Source organism: Cinclus cinclus, chromosome 6, assembly GCF_963662255.1.
Source record: "Cinclus cinclus chromosome 6, bCinCin1.1, whole genome shotgun sequence".
Lineage (NCBI taxonomy): Eukaryota > Metazoa > Chordata > Aves > Passeriformes > Cinclidae > Cinclus > Cinclus cinclus.
The window spans coordinates 14104405-14127301 of record NC_085051.1 but is presented as its reverse complement, the minus strand read 5'-3'; the positions used below and the strand labels follow the sequence as shown (position 1 = coordinate 14127301).

The window sequence follows — 22897 nt, the reverse complement described above, 5'->3', positions numbered from 1 at the left end:
AATTCCACAATTGTTTACTACATGGAGGAGTTCCTGACTCCTGGGAAGTTTATCTGAATTATAAAAACCAGTTTCTTTCTTTCAAATGTACATAACTTTGATCTATTCCTGTAAAGCCTTCTAGAAACAATAGATATCAATGATTGTTCTAGACTATATATAAATGTAAAGGCTACATGCATGGGGTCTAACATGTGCTTTAAATTTTTTGTGTCTCTTTCCTCTTTTCAAACACAAGATAGTTTTGTTTTGTATATGCATGGAAGAAATTCTGTATCTGTGTGCTTCATTCTATATCCGTGTGGACAGAAGAGCTTTTTGGTATTGTGGGGTACTGGAGGTAAAAGTTACTTAGGTAAAAGTGATTTACGTATTAATAATTGCAATTTTAAGAACAAATTGTTTTCAGAAAATAACTGTATTTATTTCTATACAGGCTTAATATGCACTCCTCTCATATTCCTGACACATGACAAGAGAAATGGGTACTGTACACATAGCTGAAATGTTCCAATAATGCAAAATCATCCAAAAGGGCTAAGACCAGTTTCTAAGGAGCTGGTATAGCTTACAAAAGTCATCACACAGAAATAAAATAGAACACGGGGGGGGTTTTGGCAGTATGGACTTTTGGGTGTTTGGGGTTTTTTTTGTTTGTTTGTTTTAAATCATGCTTTTATATCTGTTCATACAAGTCTCAACTCGGTTGGAGTAAGAGGTAAGCTACCTGTCCTGAAGTAAACCCTGCTCTCTCTGGAGTTATGTGGTTAAAGGTGATTCTGCATGGAGACCAAGAGACTTGGGTGTGCAGGTGTCCTCCACTTGCTACCCTCCTGAATGAGGAAATCTATGATCTTCTGCTACAGTAGGGGAAGTGGGAGAAGAACCAGCTCAAGATAGAATAGCATGAAAGAGATTAGTCTGAAATAGATTCCTTTACAGGTGGTCCGAGCTTGATCCTTCTGCAGTTACTCACAGCAACCACGTCAGAGGCTCTATTTGTAAACAGCAAAATTGTGTTAGTGGGAAATGCCGGAGGAAGTCTTGATTTAGACAGCCATGAGTCAGGTTCGCTCTGCTTACCTAAAAATAAAGAGTTGAGATTACTTGCCGTACAGCAATTTATTGAAGCAATTTTTTTCTGTTTGTTTGGGCTTAGATTTTTATTTGGCTGGTTTGTTGTTTTGTTTTTAACCCAGGTGTTATTATGCTTTGAAGTTCACATCTTCGTGCTTTCCTTTACTATTAATGTTACCGACACGCATGCACACCTACAAATAGAGGAGAGAAATTGGGAGCTGAGTGCCGTGTGAGGAGAACCAGCTGTAAAATCAGCCCAGGGAAAAGCCCAGCTAGCACACCGCGGGGCCCTGGATGGATGGATGTTTATTTTCATTTTCCTTTTTCTCGGCCATTTCGGCCGCAAGCCCAGGGCGGGTGGAGGTGCCCTGCTGCTCGTCCCCTGCGCTGTCGGGGATGCTGGAGGCGGCGGCGGTCGCGCCTCCCACCGCCCCGGGGCGCGGCCTCGCCCGCGCAGCTCCCGCCCCGCACCGCTCCCGCACCGCTCCCGCACCGCTCCCGCAGCCCGCACCATGGAGCGCCGCGTCGCCCGCGAGTTCCGGCACAAGGTGAGGGGCGGGGGCCGTCTGTAGGAGCGCGTACACACTGCATGGATGGATGGATGGATGAAGGAGCAGAGGCGGCGGGCGGCACAGCCCCGCTGGCCGGGCACGGCTCTGCCCCGGTGCGCCGCGGGGGAGGAAGGGAGAAGCACGGGGACTTTGCACTGCCCTGCCAGAGGGAGGGGATGGGTGTTAAAACCCTTAGAAAGAGAGCGAGAGAAGAGGGACTTTCCCCAGTCCACGAGCTTTTTCCTGGGCTCGGAACAAGTGATTCTTTGTTCAGCTCGCCGCTGCAGCGGGCGCTGCCCGGGGCGGGTGCCGAAGCCCAGGTTCTGCCGTGCCCGCTCAGCCCTGCGCTTCCACCGCCGCATCCCCCGGCGTGCCTGTGCGCTCATGGGCGAGCGCACTTGGCACACGGAGCGGCTCCGGCTGCCCGGCACCGTCGTTTTGTCATTTACACGGTTAAATAAGTGCTCGGCAGAGCGCAAAATTGTATGAGCGAAGAACGCCCGAAAAGCTCTAATTAAGGAAAGGAGGAGGGAAATAGTTCACAAGCGTAAAAGATGTTTTTGCCGAGGCATTTAGGACTCTCTCAGATTAAAGTTTTCTGGAGTGTTTTGTGGGGGGGTTGGTTTGCTTGGTGAAGGGAGTTGTGGCTGATTTTATTCCGTTGTGTTTTTTTGTTGTTGTTGTTGTTTTGGTTTGGTTTTGGGTTTTTTTTGTTGTTGTTTTTTGTTTTCTTTTTTGTCAGTTAGGACACACAATGTCTGCAAAGTAAGGTTTTATAGAAGTATCTGTCACCTGGTGATAAACACATTAACTAAAAGATCCTTAGGACGAATTAAAGCAACAGCAAAAAAAAAAAAAAAAGCCAAAACAACCAAGCAAACAAACAAAAAACCCACCCCTCTGTATGTCAAACTGAAGTTCAGAAACACTAGGGATCTGAATATTCCATGATTATGAGTGCAGCCATCTAGAACATTGTTTCTGCCTTGCTCCCTGTTACTGTATAACTCAACAGTGGGTTGTGCAACATTTCTGTAGAGACTCTGGTTTCTAGGTGGGTGGTTACTGTCTTGAACTTTAAACCTTCTCCCTTTCATTGCTGCTATAATTCATAAATCATTCAAGCCCCACCCCTGATAACGTAAGGTGTATTGTCAGTGTTGCTGCAAACAGCTGGGATGCAGTATCAGTGACAGCTTTATCTGAGTTAGAATACAGTGAAACAATTATTTTCTTTCTTTATTTTGTATCGTCCTGCTTCTAGTGACCTCTGCGGCATCCACAGTCTCGGATGCTTATGTTTTCTGTGACGTACCAGTGAAGATGCTCACTAGAAGATCTAAATTTACTCAGTTAATGTCCATTTTCCTTCTTTTCTTCTTAGTTTCTTTCTTCTTAGGGGTTTTAATCAGTTTCTCTATCAAGCAAGCAGCAATGTAAACTATGTAAAATATGCAACCAGTTTTTCCCTTTCCTTCAATAGTTTTCCAAAATCTGTGTAGCTTAAGCAGGACTTCATCCTCTTCTTTGAAACCTGGCAAACTGGGATAGAGCTAACATACTGCATTATTGTCATCTGAACTTTTTCCACACCAAAAAGTGCTTCTATTCCACTGAATAAACTTAGGTAGACTTCTTGACAGACTTTTTTTTTTTAATATGTATGTAGGTGCAGATTGTGTGATAACTTTTTATTAATTTCTGTGAAAAACAGTGCAAGGTATGTAGTGAGAAATAAAGCGTAAGCAACTCTGTATTCTAGGATTATCAACAATACAGCTACTATGAAGTAGCTGAATACAGCTACTTTAATACTATGAATACAGCTACTTTAAATAATTACAGAAGGGTTGAGGGTAGAAGGGACACACCTGGAGGTTGTCTGCCCCAACCCCCCCATGCTCAGACCCACCAAGAGCTGATGATTTTTCTTAAATATCCTTGGTTTAAAAGGTGTGAAATCACCTATCCCATGACTCTACAGTCATTGTCTTGAGAAGTAGATACTGAACTACTTCTGTGACATTAAATAAACATTAAATGCTCTTTGCAGGACACTGCTCATACAGTATCTTAGCTAGCTTTGGGAGTTGAGCTCTGTATTTTACCTGTCAGGGAAGTGAAAAATTGATGCTGGAATTAGTTTAACCTTGAATTTTACCTTTTCAATTATCTTTGCCTTGAGTCTGTGCATAGTATTTCTGAAGTTTTGACTGCGAATAATTAATTTCCTTTTAAGACAGACTTTATCCTATGTGTTTTGAAATGCACTGTGAATATATGGGTTTACTCACTGGTATAACTGTAAAGCAATCTTGACCTGCTTGTAGCTTTCTGGCCTTTAGGTGTTTTGAAAGGGTCTTTTTCCAGAGGAGACAAGTAACAGAAAACCACCTGTATGAAAAGTCTTGCTGGCTTTAGAGAGCCAGAAGGAAGGCACAAGTAATAGGAAACCACTGCTATGTGAAGTCTTACTGGCTTTAGAGAGCCAAGTGGGACAAAATGAATATGAAGCATGTATTTAGTTTAGAACATAATACAAACCATTGCAAACCTAGAAAGAAAGGGCCTTTCTTTAAGTATGCAAATTGCTTCTCAGTCTTCACGTCACAGTAATATTACCCTTTAGGTCAGATGTAAATTGTTTTCCTAAACACCGGGCTTGTCCAGATGTAAAACTGACATGATGTGACCTCTCACTACAAGTAGGATTAGTGGGGGTCTCACTATCACTGAGTATAAATTGAACTCCTCATGTAAGAATTTGGGTTTGGTGTTCTTTTGCTTTAATTTACTGTAATTAGCCAAGAACAGGCATAGTAATATGACACTGGTTTAAGTAAAGGTACTATTAGTGGGGGAGGAAAGAATAACTAGCAAGTTCTATCAGTAAAGAGCTGGAGCAAAGAGGAGAAGAGGTATAGCAGTTTGCATAATGATTTAAGTGGGCTCCTGAAATTGGTGGTTTGGACGACAAGACAGAGATTATATCTGTGACAGCATGTGCTACATTAACGAGTGGCCAAAAAGGTTTCTGAAGACTTTTATTCAACAGTACAGTGATTATCAGGTAAGACCAATATGATATTACTGTAATAATACTACTGCTGAGGGGAAATCTAGCAGACAAAACATATCAGGGTTCATCACCTTGTCTAAGTGTTGTCATACTAATTTTAGAAGTCTCGTTTAAGTGTGACATTGTGAGGTAAAGCTCTGTTGTAAAACCATGAAATCTTTGTTCTATAGCTTAAGAATCTGTGAAAGTCTCTCATGTTAAGCATTTGTGGCTATTAAGTCAGAGACTAATGATAATGCCTTTGGGTTTTCAGGTCAATCTATTAATTGACAATGAAGCAGAGAAGGATTACCTTTATGATGTGCTGCGGATGTACCACCAGTAAGATCTAGCTTTATATATGGTTGTATAGAATTTTATTAATATTTTTAAATTTGAAGAATTAATATTAATGATTTTAAATAGTCTTTCCATATACTAAGAGAAAAGTAGTTGAAATAAGAGTTTTTTTGTCCTGCTGAATGAAATCTTTTGGTTTCACAGCATAGCCTGCAGGCAAAGAAAGAGGATGTTTGTAATCACTTATAAAGTTACTTTGATTTTATGAATTGGCAGTTTTTTAAAAAAGTGTGGTGAATTCATATTTGGGGGTGTGTGGGGGGAGGCTCCTGCATGACAAAACCGTTCTTAGGAACAGAGCATTAATAAAATTCATTATTTCTAAATAATGCTTATTTATTTGATAAAAAGTTTTCACTGACATCGCTTTTCAAAGATTTTTTGCTAACTTTTCAGATAAAAATTTTGCAACTTTCCTTCAGAATGCTGGAAAAATTTAGTCTTGGAATCTGTTTGGCAAGTTTAATGACTCTGGCTTATTACAACACAATGGTAAAAAAATTGGAAAGGTGATAGGCCTATTACCAACCCCTTTGCTGAACTGATTTAAAGCACAGTTGCCTTAGACTTGTTTCATTGCAAATGACATCAGCCTATGATCCATTGTTCTTCAAAGAAGATGAGAATATATTTTCCACTGATCATAGACAAGTGGCTCTGATAGACATTGTTTCCATTCATATCGTAATTAAAACTTCTCAGCTGAGTGAAATGTAGAAGTTTCCATCTGATGTTTGCACTGAGCTGGAGTTATGGGGGTATTCAGCTGCATATCTCATTCAGTTTCACTCAGGTCTGTCTAATTGCTTTTCCATTCATAAAGACTCTTGTTTGGAAAAGGCAGTTGCTTCAGCAGACCTGAATTATTTAAAATCTTCTTGCAGTTACAAAATTAACAATGCATATGGCAATTTTTCTTCAATTTCCTCACTTGCAATGACATGGGCAAAATTTTCAGTGTCTCTCTGAACATATAATGATGACATATCACTTCATGGGAATACATTATTAAATATCCCAGGGCAAAAATATGTGCAGTTGCTGTTGGAGTTAGCATTTATTATCTGCTTCACTGTGAATAGCATTTCCAGAAGCATTTGACCTCTAACCCTACGTAGATATTCCTGATCTGTAATTTTAATGCCCACGCCTCAGAAATATTGCATCCCAGGGAATGTAAATTAAAAGAAAGACAACAGCAAAAAATACAGAAAAAGTTCAATTGATTATTTTATAGTAATAGATCCACTGAACCTTAGCTATTCTTCCACTCCTGCAGCTGTATAACAAAGTATATTTTGTAGATCTGTAACTATCTCAGTGCTGACAGTTTCAAGGAGAACACTTTGCTTAGCTCTCATGAAAGAGGTGTTCACAGCAGTTTAACTTCTGTAGGTTTTGTTAATTAATTAATCCCCCTTCAAATTTGATTTTGAACAAAATTTGAAACTTAAACAAAGTCATTGCTCTGGCTGCTGAATATTGTGATTTTTTTTCCCCCGGATCAAAACTATTTGTCAGTCCTCTAAGTTCAGGAAGGGAGAGATCTTGTAGCCTAGATTTACATACAAGAATCCCTAACTAGTAAGGAAACAAAAATCCACTAGGCAGGTATGTCTCATCTGGAAAGTTATTTTCAAGCAGTTCTGTAAATCTTGTGGGTACTCTGACAATGATATTGGCGATATCATCTACAAATGTGAAGTGCATGGCCTTAAAAGATGAAGTGAATGCATAGAAAACTTCAGATGTTTTGAAGCAAGTATTCTTTACAGAAGGCTTGCTTTCTCAGGGGCTGTTTTGCTTTTGTCATACCAGTATCTGCATAAATATCTTTTTTGGTACCTTGAAAGGACATGCAAATATTGAAGCCATGTGCACAACTGATAAAACAAAGCTTTTTGCTGGTGTGTTGTTTACCTGTGTTTGGTGGGCATTGCGTTTTTGTAGGTCTATGAATCTCCCAGTGCTTGTGGGGGACCTGAAGCTCGTGATTAATGAACCAAGCAGGTTGCCTCTGTTTGATGCTATCCGCCCACTGATCCCATTAAAACACCAGGTGGAATATGATCAGCTTACACCCAAACGATCACGGTAAGAGAATGCAGGGAAAAAAAAACAACAAAAAACAAACCAAAAAAACCCCAAACAAGCAAACAAACAAACAAACAAAAAAAACCCAAATGCAGCTAACTTAAATACAACAGGAAATACTGAATTTTGAGGTAAATTCAGAGTAAAATATTGTTCATCTGTATATAGTTGGGCACAGTTATTTTACTTTTGCTGTATTTGTTAGAAGTACAGCTACCTGTACTGTACTTAAATTGTTTGCCAAGTATTTTGATCTAGTAAAAGCAGGGTAAAGGAGTCAAAACCAATATTTTCTCATATTTCCCTGCATTTAATAATAAAAAAATCTCATAGTGCTAACCCTCTAAAAGCAGTTTCAGTGATTGCAAATGTCTTTATTCATAGGAATAAACTTGATGGTTTTAGTTAATTCACATCCATCCAAACTTCAGTGAACTTGCTTTTTTTAATGCCTAAATTACATAAGAGAAAAATAATGTCTAACTTTCATATGAAACATTATTGAGACAATGTGTTATGCAGCTGAAAACTCAAGTGTTTTCCATTTTTGCAGAAAACTGAAAGAGGTGAGATTGGATCGTTTGAATCCTGAAGGGCTTGGATTAAGTGTAAGAGGTGGAGTGGAATTCAGCTGTGGCCTCTTCATCTCCCAGTTAGTTAAAGGAGGACAGGCAGACAATGCTGGACTTCAGGTAAGAAAAATCTATTCATGTTAGGTGCTAACGGTTGCTCTTTAACATTTAGAAATTGCTTTTGTTAAGATGTTCTTTGTCTCTTCTAATAGAATTCCTAAGATAAGCAAGGCAATGCCATGGTTAATACCATTATACCAGTGGTGAATGAAGTCATTAAAAATGCTCATTTAGTGCTTTTAATGATATGTAAAGATTTCTTTTTTTCTTGTTTGGGATATGATAATTTTTGAAAGTTAAAGGTTTTTCTGGAATGTTTGTAATTCATGAGTAGCAACAGTTATATGTAAGCAGATGGAAAGAAAGATCCCTAGACTGTGGAAGAGTGCTTTAGGTTGCCAAGTTCTGATTGAATGTAGAACAGAGCATATAAATACTAAAAGTGTTAATTCCATCCTGCACAGATATAATTTGCATAATGAAATGTTTACTTGAACTTCATGTATAGATTGTGGGGGTTTCAGTTTATGCAATAAAAGGAAGAACATATTTTTGACTATTCCCAGTGTCCTCTGTACTGTATAGAATTGCACTTCCTGTGATTCAATTTTGGGTAAATGAGCTTGCCAATAAGGTTGGCAAAAATAGTTGTGTGTAGAAATACTGCAATACTTATGCAATTTGCATTAATGAAGTTTAGGGTGTTGGGTTTCTTTTTGAATGCAGCATTGCTTAGTGAAGTGAAAGTGAGAAATTGCTGTGCCAAATGTCTGCATCTTTCTATCAGACTTTGAATATGATAAGGTGTATTAAAGGTGTGAGTTTCTGACTGGAAAGGCTAATATGCCTGGCTACTTTTAATTCGTTCAGTTTGAGTATGTGCTGAAAGTATTGATGGCTAAGGATTATGTTTAACACTAGCCGAAAATATATTAGACTAGGATGATTCACTACAGTGTTTAATTAAGCTAGCATGTTTTGTAGGTATGCTTCAGCATTCCCTCACAAATCTTGTAGATTAAAAACAAAAATAATATCTGTCAACAAGGCAGTTGAAGTTAGGTTTCTGTGTTTGTGTCACTCATGCTGAAAGCTTTCTAAAATTTAAACTGTTTCTCTTTCTGTTTGCATGCAGAACATGCATGTGTGTTCTGTTTGTGCATTCACAGTTATATATCCCATTCAGAATCACCTTTGAATTAGTTCCATCTTCTGTCAGCCTGCTCTGCACAGGTGCATGACTGGCATGCATGACAGGTGCATCCAGGGGGATGCTTTAGAAACTCCTTAGAACAAAACCTCAAGTTCTGTATGTAGTTAGAACTGAGAGCTGCTATAGCTCAACAAAAACCTTGTGCTCTGCGTGCTGTCAGCCTAATTTAAGCATGGGATTTGCCAACGAGCAACTGCAGAAAAGGACATTGATGCACCCTCTCAGAACCTGCATTACTAGAGTTCATGTACCTCATCCTCTATATCACACAGCAAGAGTAGGAAGTGTAGACAAGGAAGTTGTTCCTGGGCTGTGGTTCCCAGGAGGAGAGATTCCATCTGCTTCCTGCCTCAGCTGCTGGAAACTCGAGAAGAAGATCAAGACCAGTCACTTATATGGCTTTTGTAAACATCTGGAAAATATTGGAAGGCACTAACGATCAATAAAGGATTTAATAGGCACTGCCTTAAATTGCCATGCTAATACATTGGTGTTAATGCTGTGTTGCAGCTCTGCTTCTCTGCTTGTTTCAGACTAACATTTTGACACAATCACTGGACAAGGAGTGATTTTCAGCTGTTGTGCTCCTATTAGGATGTCAGTTTTCCTGCTTTCTCTGTACACAAAAAGGTCCCATGGCTTTCTGTGACTGAGGTCATCATAGGACATGTTGGTGTCAGTGAGGGGGATAGTAAAGGATCTTTGGTTGTACAAAACTCTATTTGTACAGACAAAGTAGGGACAATAAGCTTGAGACTGACTGCATTTGTTAGGGTTAGATTATAGGAATTAATATGGGCAGATGGTGCTTTGCAGCTCCTGTAACTGTCTGGCTTCTGTTTTTTGATATGTGGTATTAAAGCTCAGTCTAAAGTGCCTGAATAATAGGTGGCACTAGGCATATTCTGAAACTCAGTGAATAACAAGACCTGACAGGCAGCCCATTGTTCTAAATTGCTGTCTCACAGTAAAGCCAGCTGCTTCTGAAATTTCACCCACCTGCTTTATTTAACAAAATCTCTACACATTTTCAGTCCAAAAAGTGTGGTCTGAGAAAGGTATAATGATTTTCTATTTTACCATCAGTTTTACATCCTGCTGCTTTTAAAATTTTGAGTTCAAATTGCATGATTTCTCCTTGAAGTTCTTTCCAAGTTGCATTAAAATGATCAAATAATAATGAAGGTTCTCTGTGGCACTTGTAGTTTTCACTCTTTTTTTTTTTATTTTACTACAGTTTCTCTAAAAGGCACAAGTATTTTGTCCTTCCATTAAGAAATGGACTTCATCTCTCAACCCCCTCCCACTGCTTTTTGATACTTGTGTGTGAGGATTCTGCTGAATACAAAGAGATTGGTGTGAATGATGAAAGTGGAAGCGGTATACAAAATGGGAAATTTGAAACAGTTGATGTTATTATATGAAGCCCTTCCATTTCCTAGAAGCACTAAATATTATATTTCTCATGTTAAAAGTTAGAAATAATAGGCATTTTACTTGAGAAAAGTTAGGTTTGCATCTTTTTTCTAAAAAGTCTGTCATCTCTCTGTTTGATAGGGAAAGGGGAAACTGTGATATAATACCAAAATAATTGTTACTGTTCTACTCTGCTCAGTCCCGCAGACTTTTATCTCTACAGCTCTGATTCATTAGCTTGGTACACGGTGATACCTGTACAAAAGTAACAAAATACTTGAAAACAGCTATTAATTACACCAATATTGGATCCTGTTGTTCAGGAAAAGCTGTTTAAGTGTCCTAAAGAGAGCAGTTTGCTGTATGCCTATACATCTCCTGTAGTTCAGCCTAGATTGGGTTCTTTGTAAAGCAGTCTTGGTCATTGTCTGTCAGCATTACAAATGTCATTAAGTTGAGTGAATAGTGTTGAGTTTCAGAAATAAGATGACAGTCTAGTAAAGGAGAGTGTTAAAAATATCTATATGGGAAAAGCTCATTGCCATATTGGAGGGGAAAATAAAACATGCTTTTGTATGCATTTTTAATTTTGCATGTACCTCTTGGGGAGATGAAAACAGATTTGACTCAGTGGATGCTGACATCCTCAGAACAACGTGAGTCCTGCTGATGCAGAAGACTCATGATGGCATTTTCATTTGCAGCCCTAAAACTGGGGGGTTTCTCTGTGTTGAGGCATTGTAGTCAATAACACTATGATAGGTTACCCTTTAAAGAGTTGGGTTTGTGCAAACCCAGGCTCCATGGTCTGTTACAGTCTGCATGATGTGGAAGATGTGAGTAAAGGGGGGATCCTGAACTGAAAGGAAAAACAAAAAAGCCCACCCTCCCTTCAGCACATATGTAAAATCAACAGAAAAAAAGGAAAAATTAATAAGGTGGATGGACATGGTTTTGAATCTTTGGAACAAGTTGGTAATGTGAGTGACAGCAAGAGCTATCAGGAGTGTAACTATAAACTGAAGACCTCATGTGCTCTTCTTGTCTGATTCTATGTTTTTGCCACAGGTTGTATGTACAAAAGCCTTCATTACTGACCTATTTCTGCTCTTACAAAGATTGTTTTAAAAATCTGACTGTCAAGCTCTTGGAAGTGCAGGCCATTGCCCTGGATGAGATTTGTTTGGATGCCCAGCAGAGGGAGTGGATGTGCCACCGGTCAGGGGCAAAGGACCACAGTCCTGTTTTGCCTCTGAGTGCGTTCCGTTCTGCAGGACAGTTTTCTTTGCTTTTGTAGCCTCCTGATGCTGTGTTGTGTCAGCCAAAAATCCTCAGCTTCGGGAGAAAGTGCAACACATGAGCAATGATGGCAGAGTGGACATGTTGTTAATGTTTTGTGTAGTATTGCAGAGCATGAGACACTGCCCAGAAGCATTAGAAAAGCTTGTGAAAGAAATGAAGAAGTTACATTGATGGGGTTTTTGGGTTTTTTGTTTGTGCTTTTTTGTTGTTTTCAATTGGACAGATCACAGTAGGAAGATCCAATAGTCATTATCACAGTATGAAAAAAGGTAGAAAGTGACAGCATGCCTAATGTCCTGCCACCCAGTGTCGTCCCTCTGTGTGTGCTGCAGTCTCTAGAACACAGCCTATACTGAGGAGTTTCTACCTCAGTTTCACTCACTCCTCTCATATAAAATGAAAGCACAGAGCTTCTCAACAAAGTAATAGTAGATTTATTTTTTTAAACTAACCTTCCACCCAAATTTTGTTGAGTAAAAATATAGTTGCTTTAGTTTTGTGGAAACTTGCATCAGCCTAATGCAGATACCAGCATGGAAAACCTAAGTCTGAAGTGAAATTTGGGAGCTTGACGCTTGGGTCTTTAAATGGAACATTTTAGGCAATCATTGACTAGAGATAATGCTGCCATGAAACTGCACAGGTTTGTGAGGGAGGAGGCACCCAAAGTTTCATTGACTAAGAGCAAAATCCCATGCTGTTGATGTTAATGAGAAAAAGTCTCATCAAATACATTTTACATAACAAATATTCACAATAGTTCAGAGGAAATGCTACTGAAGAGGAGTAAACCCAAAGTATTTGGCTTTGTCCATGTGGAGATCAGAGGTATAAGATGATACTCTTGATGGTTTGCTATGGTAATTTCCTGGTGATCATTTGTATATTTTACTTTGCAGTGGATGGATCTGCATTGATAATGGAAGAAATCCTGCACTAATTTCATACAGCCCCATCAGGTGGTGCATGCCAAGTAAAAGTCTTTGCTTATGGTGCTCTAGCCAGGACCTGGCATTTTTCAGTGTAATCTTGAGCAGATAATAGGGCACTACCTTAAATGAAGTAGGCAATGTCTTCATCACTGACTCCTTCTCAGCCTACCTGGATAAGAGGATCATTGGGCAGAGTTCATAAAAACTTGGAAAATTCTCTCTAGTCATCATAGCACATCCAATTTTGATTTATATTAGAGGAAGGGAAACTTTCTGATTGTATTCTGATAAATAAGATATGAAACTTTATAGAAGTGGCTGAAAGCAGCCTGTCCGTTCTGCACTATTAAATTGAACACAGCCAAGGAATGTCCTTGGGGTGCTGGCATGGACTGCCAATAAATGTTGTTGGTGGTCATGTGGCCCAGGGGTATAAAAGTATAATAGAAGAGAATTATTCCAAAATTATTTGAATTAAAACACAGACCTGATATAGAGTAGACAGTATTTATAAAATTGCTATATGGTCATTAATTTGCTCTTTTGGTGTTTGGTATTATAAAAAAATACAGGTAAGTCTTAGCTGGACATTACCTAAAATTCATAAAGTGCTCATGCATGAACATTATTTATCCTTTGCATCAAAATTATTTCCAGATTGTATCCAATCTTAAAAACTTTAAAAATTATTATCTCACAATTGCTTTTTCTTCTCTTTCCCATTTTTGAGGTTGGAGATGAGATAGTGCGCATAAATGGATATTCCATTTCATCATGTACACATGAGGAAGTCATAAACCTCATTCGTACAAAGAAAATTGTGTCCATAAAAGTTAGACGTAAGTAACACACAGCAAACCTCACCTCTATCACCAAAGATTGCTATTAATAGATTGCTCTTGGTCTGCAGAAACTTAACAGTATGTTTTTCTTTTTCAGATGTTGGCATGATACCTGTCAAAAGGTAATGGCTTTTCATTTGAAAACAGACTATTCATTTTCACACATCCTCTTCTCTCCAGAGAATCTGTGTTTAATTATGAAAATGTGTGAATGCTGATTAAAATGTCATAGCTTTTTTAATGAACAGGCTGGTGTCTTGTTTGATGAATCTGATTTTACACTCGTTGCCCACTTAAATGAACCAATTTCAATTTCTTCATTTGTCACAGACATCTCCTGGAAATTTAATTATCAATGCACCTATCTTAACAGAGAGCTCCACGGCTTCTCTGTGTATGTAGCATTTGATGGGGTTCAGGGTTTAGAAAAATTTTAAGTTGTTTTGGTCTTCCAAGTTTTGTTGAAAAGCTGAATCTTTAAGTGGAATGCTTGAGAAATGTTAATGACAGGAGATGTTGCTCTGCATAGACCTTTGTGTAAGATTTTGAGGGGTTATGGTTCATTTTACAGTCTTCCTCTGTAAACCCTTCAGTTTCCTAAAATTGTTTCACTTAAAAGGGCTTTATCAATTTTATATTCAATCTTTACTACCCCAATTAACTGTACACTTGTTTCATGTTCTATTTAAATTGCTGGGAAATAAACCAAATATGAATGGTATCCAATGAAAATTGTGGATACAAAACAGAAGGTTCCATTCCAAAGTATCTTCTGGAATACACTGAATACACTGACATTCATTTTGTCTCTTTTTTTTTTTTTTTTCAGTTCACCAGATGAACCCCTCAAATGGCAATATGTGGATCAGTTTGTGTCAGAGTCTGGGGTAAGAGATCAATATTCTGTTAAATGTCTTCTGGGGAATCAGTAATGGTTCTGAAACACTTTCTCCTCTGACCTTATCAGAGAAGCTATTGTATGTACTACTATAATGCAATATCTTGTTGAAAGTATTCTATGAGAAATATCTTTTGTGATATGAAATGATTCTAGAGCTATTAGGTAAGGAAAGGGCAGAACACAAATGAAATTGCTTTTCCTCATTAATTGCTTCTTCATTTTGCTTGAGCTTATTAACTTCTCAGGCTGTCAGTCTACTGTATAAATCTTTATCAGATTATTTGGCCTATTTTAGACATATTAGTGGAGGAATTACAACTTTGAATGCAAATGAATGCTAAGGATTGAAGAAGTGAAAAGAAACACCACAATTACTGTTCTTTTGCTTTCAGGAAAACAGACTTAGTTAAATAGTGAGCCTTATCATGTATTTCTCCAGCCCTTTTGTCAGGGAACACCTAAATTATTATTTTTCCATATCACTTTTCTCTAATTTTCCTTCACCCTTTTCTGAAGACAAAGATTGACTATTAAAGTAATCCTCTCCAAATAGATAAGTTCAGTCTTTCACCTCAGCCATGCAGCTCTACTGAAATGACTCTAAACAAATTTACATTCATTTACAGCAGGATAGAACCTCGGAGCCTTGAATAGGACCTTGAATCTTATCTTGATGCTGGCTGGGATTCATCCTGGCTACATGAAATTTTATAGTAGTCTTGATAAGAATTCAAGGCAGAATTAACATCTGCAGCATTGTTTAATCTCTCTACAGGAGGGAAAGGGCAGTGTTGCTGGACTTGCTTCCTCTGGAGGGAGAGACAGTAAAGAGAAGAAAGTCTTCATTAGCTTGATTGGTACAAAAGGCATGGGATGTAGGTGGGTGCATTTTTTTTTTTTATTGTCATTGTTTTCAAAATGAGACACTCAAGGCAGTTATTTCCATCCTTCTTGTATATGATGTTAGGAAAATAAAAATCTCTGCTGGATCAGGAAGGCAAACTGCAACAGCAGGATATCTGTGGCACATATTACATACTGTTAGGCAAAGTACAAGTACCTGTGTTACAAGTTCTGTCATAAAGAAAAAAATCTTTAAAATTTAAAAATAAGAGCACACTGGAAGTGCCTTAGTGCAACTTGTCATGGAATTGGATTATTTAAATGCTTTTACATTTTTAAATACTTATAAGTGCTGCTCAGTGATATAGCAAATTCCAGCACTATCCACTGTCAGGTTCACTCCCTGCACTTCGCATGCCTTCTCTGACCCTTTTCAGAACTAGAACACCATCACAAAGCTATATCCCTTTTCTAAAATTTGCAAGATATTTTAGAAATATGATTCTGGGATTCTTGGACTCCTGTCCTTGCAATACTTTTTGAGATTTTTGGAGTAGAAGGGATATTGTAGGATTTATTATGTATTTAGAAATATATAGTTGAAATTATCAGAACTTTTTTCTCCTGCAATTTGGAGGATGTAAAGGTTTTTTTAAAATAATTTACAAACCTGGAGAGGTCGTTCAGCATCACTTATTGAATATATAATCTATAAAAGTAGTTTTTGTATCTAGGCCCAGATTAGATGGCAGCTTAAATTTCCTTAGATAGATGTTGGCCTCTGGATGAGACATCCTTCTTACTCCTAATAAGTAATCCTAACAAAATAAAAATGTTTTATGTATACTGTGTCTTGCAGTTCAGTGAATAATTAGTATTTCTAATTGTGTTACTTGCTTGCTTTCAAATATTATTAGTGTCCTGGTCCTTTACACAGTGTACATCAGCATACATATCAGTTTCAACATGTAAGGCAAAATACAGAAGCTTGAATATTTTTCTTTCAGCTTTTACTTTAAAACCAGGTTTGTGGTATGGAGAATAAAAAAACAGAATGATAAACCATTGTGTGTGTACTGCTAAGTTTTGGTGTTTGTTTCAGAGTTGGCTAATACCATAAATATTCTTTAAGCAAAAAGAAATTATGAGGTAACAACTAAAACTACTCACTGCATTACATGCTATTCCTCATAAATGTTATTCTATAAATATAATCCAAAATAATGTATGGGGTTTTTTACATTTCCAGTATTTCCAGTGGTCCAACACAAAAACCAGGCATTTTTATCAGCAATGTTAAGCCAGGCTCTCTTTCAGCAGAGGTGGGCTTAGAGGTAAGGTTGCCACTTTCCAAGGTAGGTATCACAAGGAACTCTTGTTTTATATGCACAGCTTCAAGGATTCTGAAAAGAGTTTATTGTGGGGTTTTTGTTTGGTAGGTTTTTTTCCCCATGGGAAAAAAATACCTGGTGATTAGATTTCAAACATAGCTAGCATCCTAAAATTTTAAGAACATGAGTGACCTAGGTCAAACCAATACTCCTTCATGCTCAAGGTTTGATCCCAAGCAGTGGCAATAGGAGATCCTAGTGTAGGAGGATGTGCAAGCCTGACCTGTTTCCCCATGCTTGATAGTACCCATGATTGTTGTATTGATCGTGTTAGAGAGCATATATCTTTCTGTTTTTTATTTAATATATGTACTAACTTAACATCTGTACATGCATTAATAAAAATTTGCGTTAACTTCTTTAGGTTGGTGATCAGATTGTTGAGGTGAATGGAGTGGACTTTTCTAATGTGGATCATAAAGAGGTAAAATCAAATCTTCTTAATTCCCTGGATATGTAGTTCTCAGCTTATTAAACATCTGTCCTGTTTTCCTGTCCACAAAAAGTATATTTTGATACTGGGCTATTGACTCAGGGGGTTGTGTATTGAATGTTGGATTTTGGATATTTGCATACCTACCACTCTACTTAGATCTGGAAATCCCAGCCTTGGCAACCAGCATTGTACTGGCCTTTTATCACTTCATTCATGCTGATTTTGTTTTGTTTTAATTTGCAGGCTGTCAGAGTGCTCAAGAGTAGCCATACTTTGACTATCTCTGTGGTAGCAGGTGCTGTAAGTAGTACATTTGTAAAAGCAGAACATTTGTAACCAGAAACTTGCTATGTAAGTAAATAACGGTTTAAAAAAAAGGATAAAAACAAAAGCTATGTTTTGTCTAAGATCTATAGCTCTGTCAGACCAGGACAGTTTTGAGTGGCATGTGATTCTTTTATGCCACACAAAGTATTCTCAAATAAAACATGATTGTGAGCCAGTGCAAAACCATTCCTTGTCAAAATTAATTTTATTGTAATGGTCTCTCATGTTTCAGATGTTCTGTTCTAATAGAACAGCTTCTGCTGAAACGAGGAAGGTGAATTGGATTGGAGATAAATAATTTTTAATCCTGAATCACTGATCCTTTAGTCTTATGCCAAATTAGTTCCTTTTGTAAGTGTTTTTCTGATCTGATTAGTGTATTGACACCCTGAACATTGCCCAGTTTTTCATTTCCACTGTTCTGTGCAACAGAACCACAAGCCTTTGGGGTATAATCTAAAGTCAACTGAAATGAATAAAATCTTCCCTCTGACCTCAGTGTGACTTTCAAGAAATGTTTTAATGTTTTTAATGCCTTAATCCTTCTTATAGAAAGTGTAAAGTTGTATACAAGAGGATAATCAGGTTCCAGAGACTAATGAAATACAGTCTTTTCTTATTGCTTTGTAATCAAATTAAATAGGGAAAAAAAGATTTAATGAGTCACTTCAACTACTACTTAAGGGCTCATGCATACTGTGTAACTGCATTAAGGAATTAATAGTTTATTTGATCTACTCTTACAGTAACAAAAGATGAAGTCCAAACACACTGTAGGCATTGTTTAAACAAATACTCTGGGCTAGTCAATTAAACTCCAAGAATTCAACATCCTAAGGACTTCATTTCAACTCCCAGTTATGTTATCAGCTTTAAAAATGTGAGATCCACCTCAGCATGCATCCCTGCTGTGGTATCCTTAAAATGGCAAATTGTTGCTATGGAACTCATCTGTTCCTCACTCCTTCACCTTGCATGTCTCTTCTCAATAGACATATTTGTCTGGAGAACAGATAGCATAAGGAAACAGTTTCTGTGATATGGTGCAAAGACATTCCTCTATACCTGGTCTTGTTCAAGACATCCATTTTGTGCTTTAGAGACAGGAAAAATCCTACCTTCCTAATTAACATGGGATTTTAATTTCAGAAATGGAAATTAGATTAGTGTTACCAAAGTGTTCTACCTATAGCAGTATGGAAATATCTTTCTTGAATAGAAAACTGTGGTGGTGAAAATAGTGCTAGTATCTTAATAGCAATAGAAAATAGTGCTGGTGTCTTTATTGTAAAGCAAGTGAAACAGGAACAAAACCAACTGAAATACATAAACTATACAGTGTTTTGGGGATGTACTTTCCCTGTATTTGGGTCCCTGAATGATGATATGTTTCTGCAGAAGCCAGGGATGGAGCATTAAAACACAGCAGCTGTGTAGTTGTCTTCACACTGGGAATCATTCAGTGTTCTGTTCTCTGGCATTTCATTGCTCAGTGAGATTTCAAGAAAGTATAAAGTGAAATTTTTTCTGGGTGACACACTGAGCATGTATTTGGTGTGACCCCTATGGTGTTTTTGCTGACTTCAGTAGTTGCACACCTCTTCTGAGGTTCTTAGCACATAATTACTTAGAAGCTGAAACTAGATTTGCTCCTTGGGGTAAGGGGTCAGGTCTTTGAGGATCTTTTCAGGGTGTGTTCCTCAGGAAAAGCATTGTGAGGAAATGGCAGATGTGCTCCTATGTAATTGGGTTTGAGCTATTTCCTAGAAGAACTGCATTCATGAGATATTTTCACAACTGACTGGGGTGGTGGTTTTGATTGCAGGGAAAGGAGCTGTTCATGACTGAAGAAGAAAGGCAAAGAGAAGCACGTCTCCGTGAGCAGGAACGCCAGGAGTTAATGCATCAGAAGCGGCTTGCACTGGAGACCAACAAAATCATCAAAGAGCAGCAAGAGAAGGAAAGAATGTGAGAACTCTCTATGGGACAGTCTGAAAAATTTAGCTTGGATTTGGAGAGGGCATGGAAGACAGGAGCACATAATTATTTCTGTGATGCTTCTCACAGAAGTGAGAAGATTCTCAACTTAGATTAATTGTTTTGCTTTTGCAGAGTCTCTGCTCATAAAGTGTTTGTCCTGTGATGCTCTTGATGTTCTGGGCTTTCAAGCTTATATCATTCAAAGCAATCTCGAGTAGAAGGGTCACTCTGCTCCTGACTGTCATACCCCAACGATTCAATGTGATATTCTTTATTTTCCTATTGCTATTCACTCATAGCTAATTAAGCAGGACAGTTAGAAACTTTATACTCCTACAAAAACACACTATAGAAGGAGGTAGTGACTTATAGAATTAAGTAGATGATTTATCCTTATTATCCAGATGGTCAGGAATGTCCTCAGGATTCCTGGGAAACCATACTGAACTTTTGGGATATTAAAGTTTACTTTTAAAACAGAGTATTTCCCCCCAGTACAAATGTATTTACTGTCTGTGCCTTTTACTAACTATATGCTGACACACAGGTTCTTACTCAGAAATACTATTTTTATCGTGTTGTCCTGGTTCCTCTTGTTATAGAAGGAAGCTGGAGATTTCCCAGAAGGCTGCAGAGGAAGAAGAGAGATATCGCAGAGAAATAGAGCAGTGAGTAAAAACCTTACACAGGAAATGTGCCACCTGGAAGAGGATTCCTTGTGTATTAGATCTGGCTGAAAACATTCTGCATGCTGCTTTCAAATAAAACTGTGTAGTATTTTAATTTAGCTAAATGTAGGACCCAATACATATCAGTAAGTACTCCACAGTTTAAGAGACTGACCTTAAAATCAGCACCTGTAAACATTATGGCAATAATAAAATCAATGTAAAGTTGAAGTTAAGCACTTATTTTTAAAGTATTATTAACATATAAAGAAACTTAAGATTAAAGAAGTTCTGTGTCCTTGTTTACTTGTTTAGTCTGTTGTCACTGAAACACTACTTTTAATTCAAAGAGGAAAAAAGCAGTACTGCTAAGAAACAGATCAGTACCATATTTTTAACTTAAGCATTCTTTTGCATTTCAAAGTTTGAAATTAGCCAGTTGTTACCACAGTAATTAACTTTCCGTCTAAATGATGCTGGAAAATTGCATGAAAATACAAGTTGGAGAATAATACCTGTTTAGATTCAGCCTTTTAGGGCTAAGATTGATCCTCAAGTCTTTGGCTTTGCCCCTTTGACATATTAAGGGAGTTTTAATTAATTTAATTAATTTAAGTCCCTTTTCATGTCCTAGCTGAGATTTTCTGATAGAAAAAAACAGGGATTTGTGAATTTGTAAGGTGCAAAAAGAAATGTATTCCCAACTGTCACAAGAGAAAAATCTTCTGGCAGTCCTGCTGTGGGCTCTGCAGCAGCACATGGATAAATTCTTCTTATGTATTTCCCTTTTCTGATCTCAAGGAATTGATAACATCCTGTTCTTTATTGTGGAACACTGTAGAAATTCCTGCAATAGCTAAAAGCTGCTATAAAAGCAGGCCAACACAGGTGAAGGATGATTCTGTTCTCCAAATCTAGATTGCCTGCCTGTTATAATGAATGTTGCATGTCTGCTGTGTTTTTCTGTACTAAAACATCTTTACTCACTCAGGGAGGGCTTTCATGCCCTGAGGGCTGCTCAGTTTAAGATCTAGCACAGCTTTATACCTCCTTGTATAATTTTTAAGTGTTGCTCAGGCACTCTTAATGCTTTTCCATATCACAATCCAAATTGTTAAGTCAGTGTCAATCTCCTGGGTGACAAAGAGGGGGAATAGTCGCAGAGGAACCTAGATGAAATCTAAATCTGAGATTTAATGAGCAGTTGTGGCAAGCTAAAATACAATATTTTTCTGTATTAATTGTTTTTAAGGATCATGCCTTGCCTTCTTTTAAGAATCTTTTCTGTAGGAATTCCTTGTATAAAGTCACTGTGCCCTTTTTTGGTATCTTACATTTGAAAAAACTTCAAATGTGCCTAAATGGCAGAGGTCCCTAAGTCTATGTACTGCAAGTACATTGTAATACCAACATTTTTTAATTAAAATTAAATGAAAAAACGTTCTGTCTATTGTTCCCTGACAATGCCTCTAAATTTAAATAGTGAGCTCAGCCACAGATTTAAGAGTGTTTTGACTCAATGTGAGTATTTTTTCAATTTACTTTAGTTAATTTAGAGATGCAGAAGATAATCCAAATACAAAGAGCATCATATATATCTATCTAAGACCTGATAAAATTTGGCACCACATAATCAGTTCAAGGCAAGCTATAGTCAAGAATAGATCTTGGATCATTTAAGCTAACAGATATGAAGCTACATGTTATTAGGTTACTCAGCACTTCTGATGTGACATACTTGGTATTTGCTGAGTTTTTATTTGAGAGGTCTTTTTTCTCTGATCATGGTGATATAGTAGGGAATTTACTAGTTTTGTATGCTCTTTTCCTGAACTGTGACACACTCTGCACCACCCCCATCCTGTATCTGTACCCATCTCTTCCCCTCTCTTCCCTTTTTTAAATTTTTTTCCCTTTTCCCCCCAGAATAGAAAATTTAATATGGTCTCCATTTCAACTGCATTTATTTCTTTTTGGGAAGAGTCACTTTTTATGGCAACCCAGGACTATCTGTTTAGGCAGCAATCATCAAAACAGATTTAAAAATACAGAGAGGAAACAGTTTTAGGTATAATTTGCCATTGTGACATCTGATTTAAGTATATGGTAGATGTTCTGCCACTCAGTGTTTCAGTTAAAATTGACAGTTTTTCAAGTAAGTAATTCCAGTCCTAAAAATGAAAAATTTCTAAGTGAGAGATGGTTTTTTACTTTATTTAAGGTGACAGTACTGTAGTGTATCACTCAAGGCTTAGTATCTGTGCAGGTGTTTACACAACACACCTAAGAAGTCTAAATATTAAATAAGAATACCTTACACTGTATTTTGCAAATTATCTTAGTAGCTTAGTAAATGAAACAGATTGATGAAAGGAATTCAGTCAGGAGAAGGAAGCAGTTTATTATGTTTTATATTCAAGAGAAAAAACAAATATTCTGAAAAATTATAATGGCAATGAATATATACTGATATTGTTGGTTTTGTACTCAGAATGTCTAACTGCATTTGTTTCCTCTAGGATAACAGCAGAGGAAGAGAAATTTAAAAAGGAGTGGGAAGAAGACTGGGGTCCTAAAGAACCACTCAAGTCTCTAAAAACTGTAACTGCAGAAGTGCACTCTGCCCCTCGTCCCAAACATAAAAGTAAGTAATTTATGTCAACTTGCCTTCTTCTTTTTTTAGAGACATCACTGGGCTGTATGGAATATACCACCAGTTTGTCTCCAAATTAAGCTAGCTATGAATTGGTTATTTTCAGAAGACTGGAAGCATATGATAAACCAATTAAATAATTCTTATTTAACAGGTACCTGTCTTGCAGAATCTACATCCACTCAAAGAGTCATGGTTGTCTAGCAATCAGCAGCAGG

The 22897-nt window shown here is 37.6% G+C and overlaps 1 protein-coding gene across 1 annotated transcript in view; it reads left to right on the top strand.

The window, feature by feature from the left end:
• Positions 1-1592: 1592 nt before the first annotated feature.
• USH1C (USH1 protein network component harmonin) overlaps positions 1593-22897 on the top strand; it is a 43983-nt gene continuing 22678 nt past the window's right edge. Inside the window, exons 1-14 of the mRNA XM_062495351.1 lie at positions 1593-1628; positions 4964-5031; positions 7000-7143; positions 7697-7835; positions 13369-13477; positions 13578-13602; positions 14310-14367; positions 15166-15260; positions 16474-16558; positions 16980-17039; positions 17295-17351; positions 19204-19346; positions 19961-20026; positions 22546-22670. Of these exons, the coding sequence (XP_062351335.1) occupies positions 1593-1628; positions 4964-5031; positions 7000-7143; positions 7697-7835; positions 13369-13477; positions 13578-13602; positions 14310-14367; positions 15166-15260; positions 16474-16558; positions 16980-17039; positions 17295-17351; positions 19204-19346; positions 19961-20026; positions 22546-22670 (1210 nt within the window). The remainder of the gene's footprint in view (positions 1629-4963; positions 5032-6999; positions 7144-7696; positions 7836-13368; positions 13478-13577; positions 13603-14309; positions 14368-15165; positions 15261-16473; positions 16559-16979; positions 17040-17294; positions 17352-19203; positions 19347-19960; positions 20027-22545; positions 22671-22897) is intronic.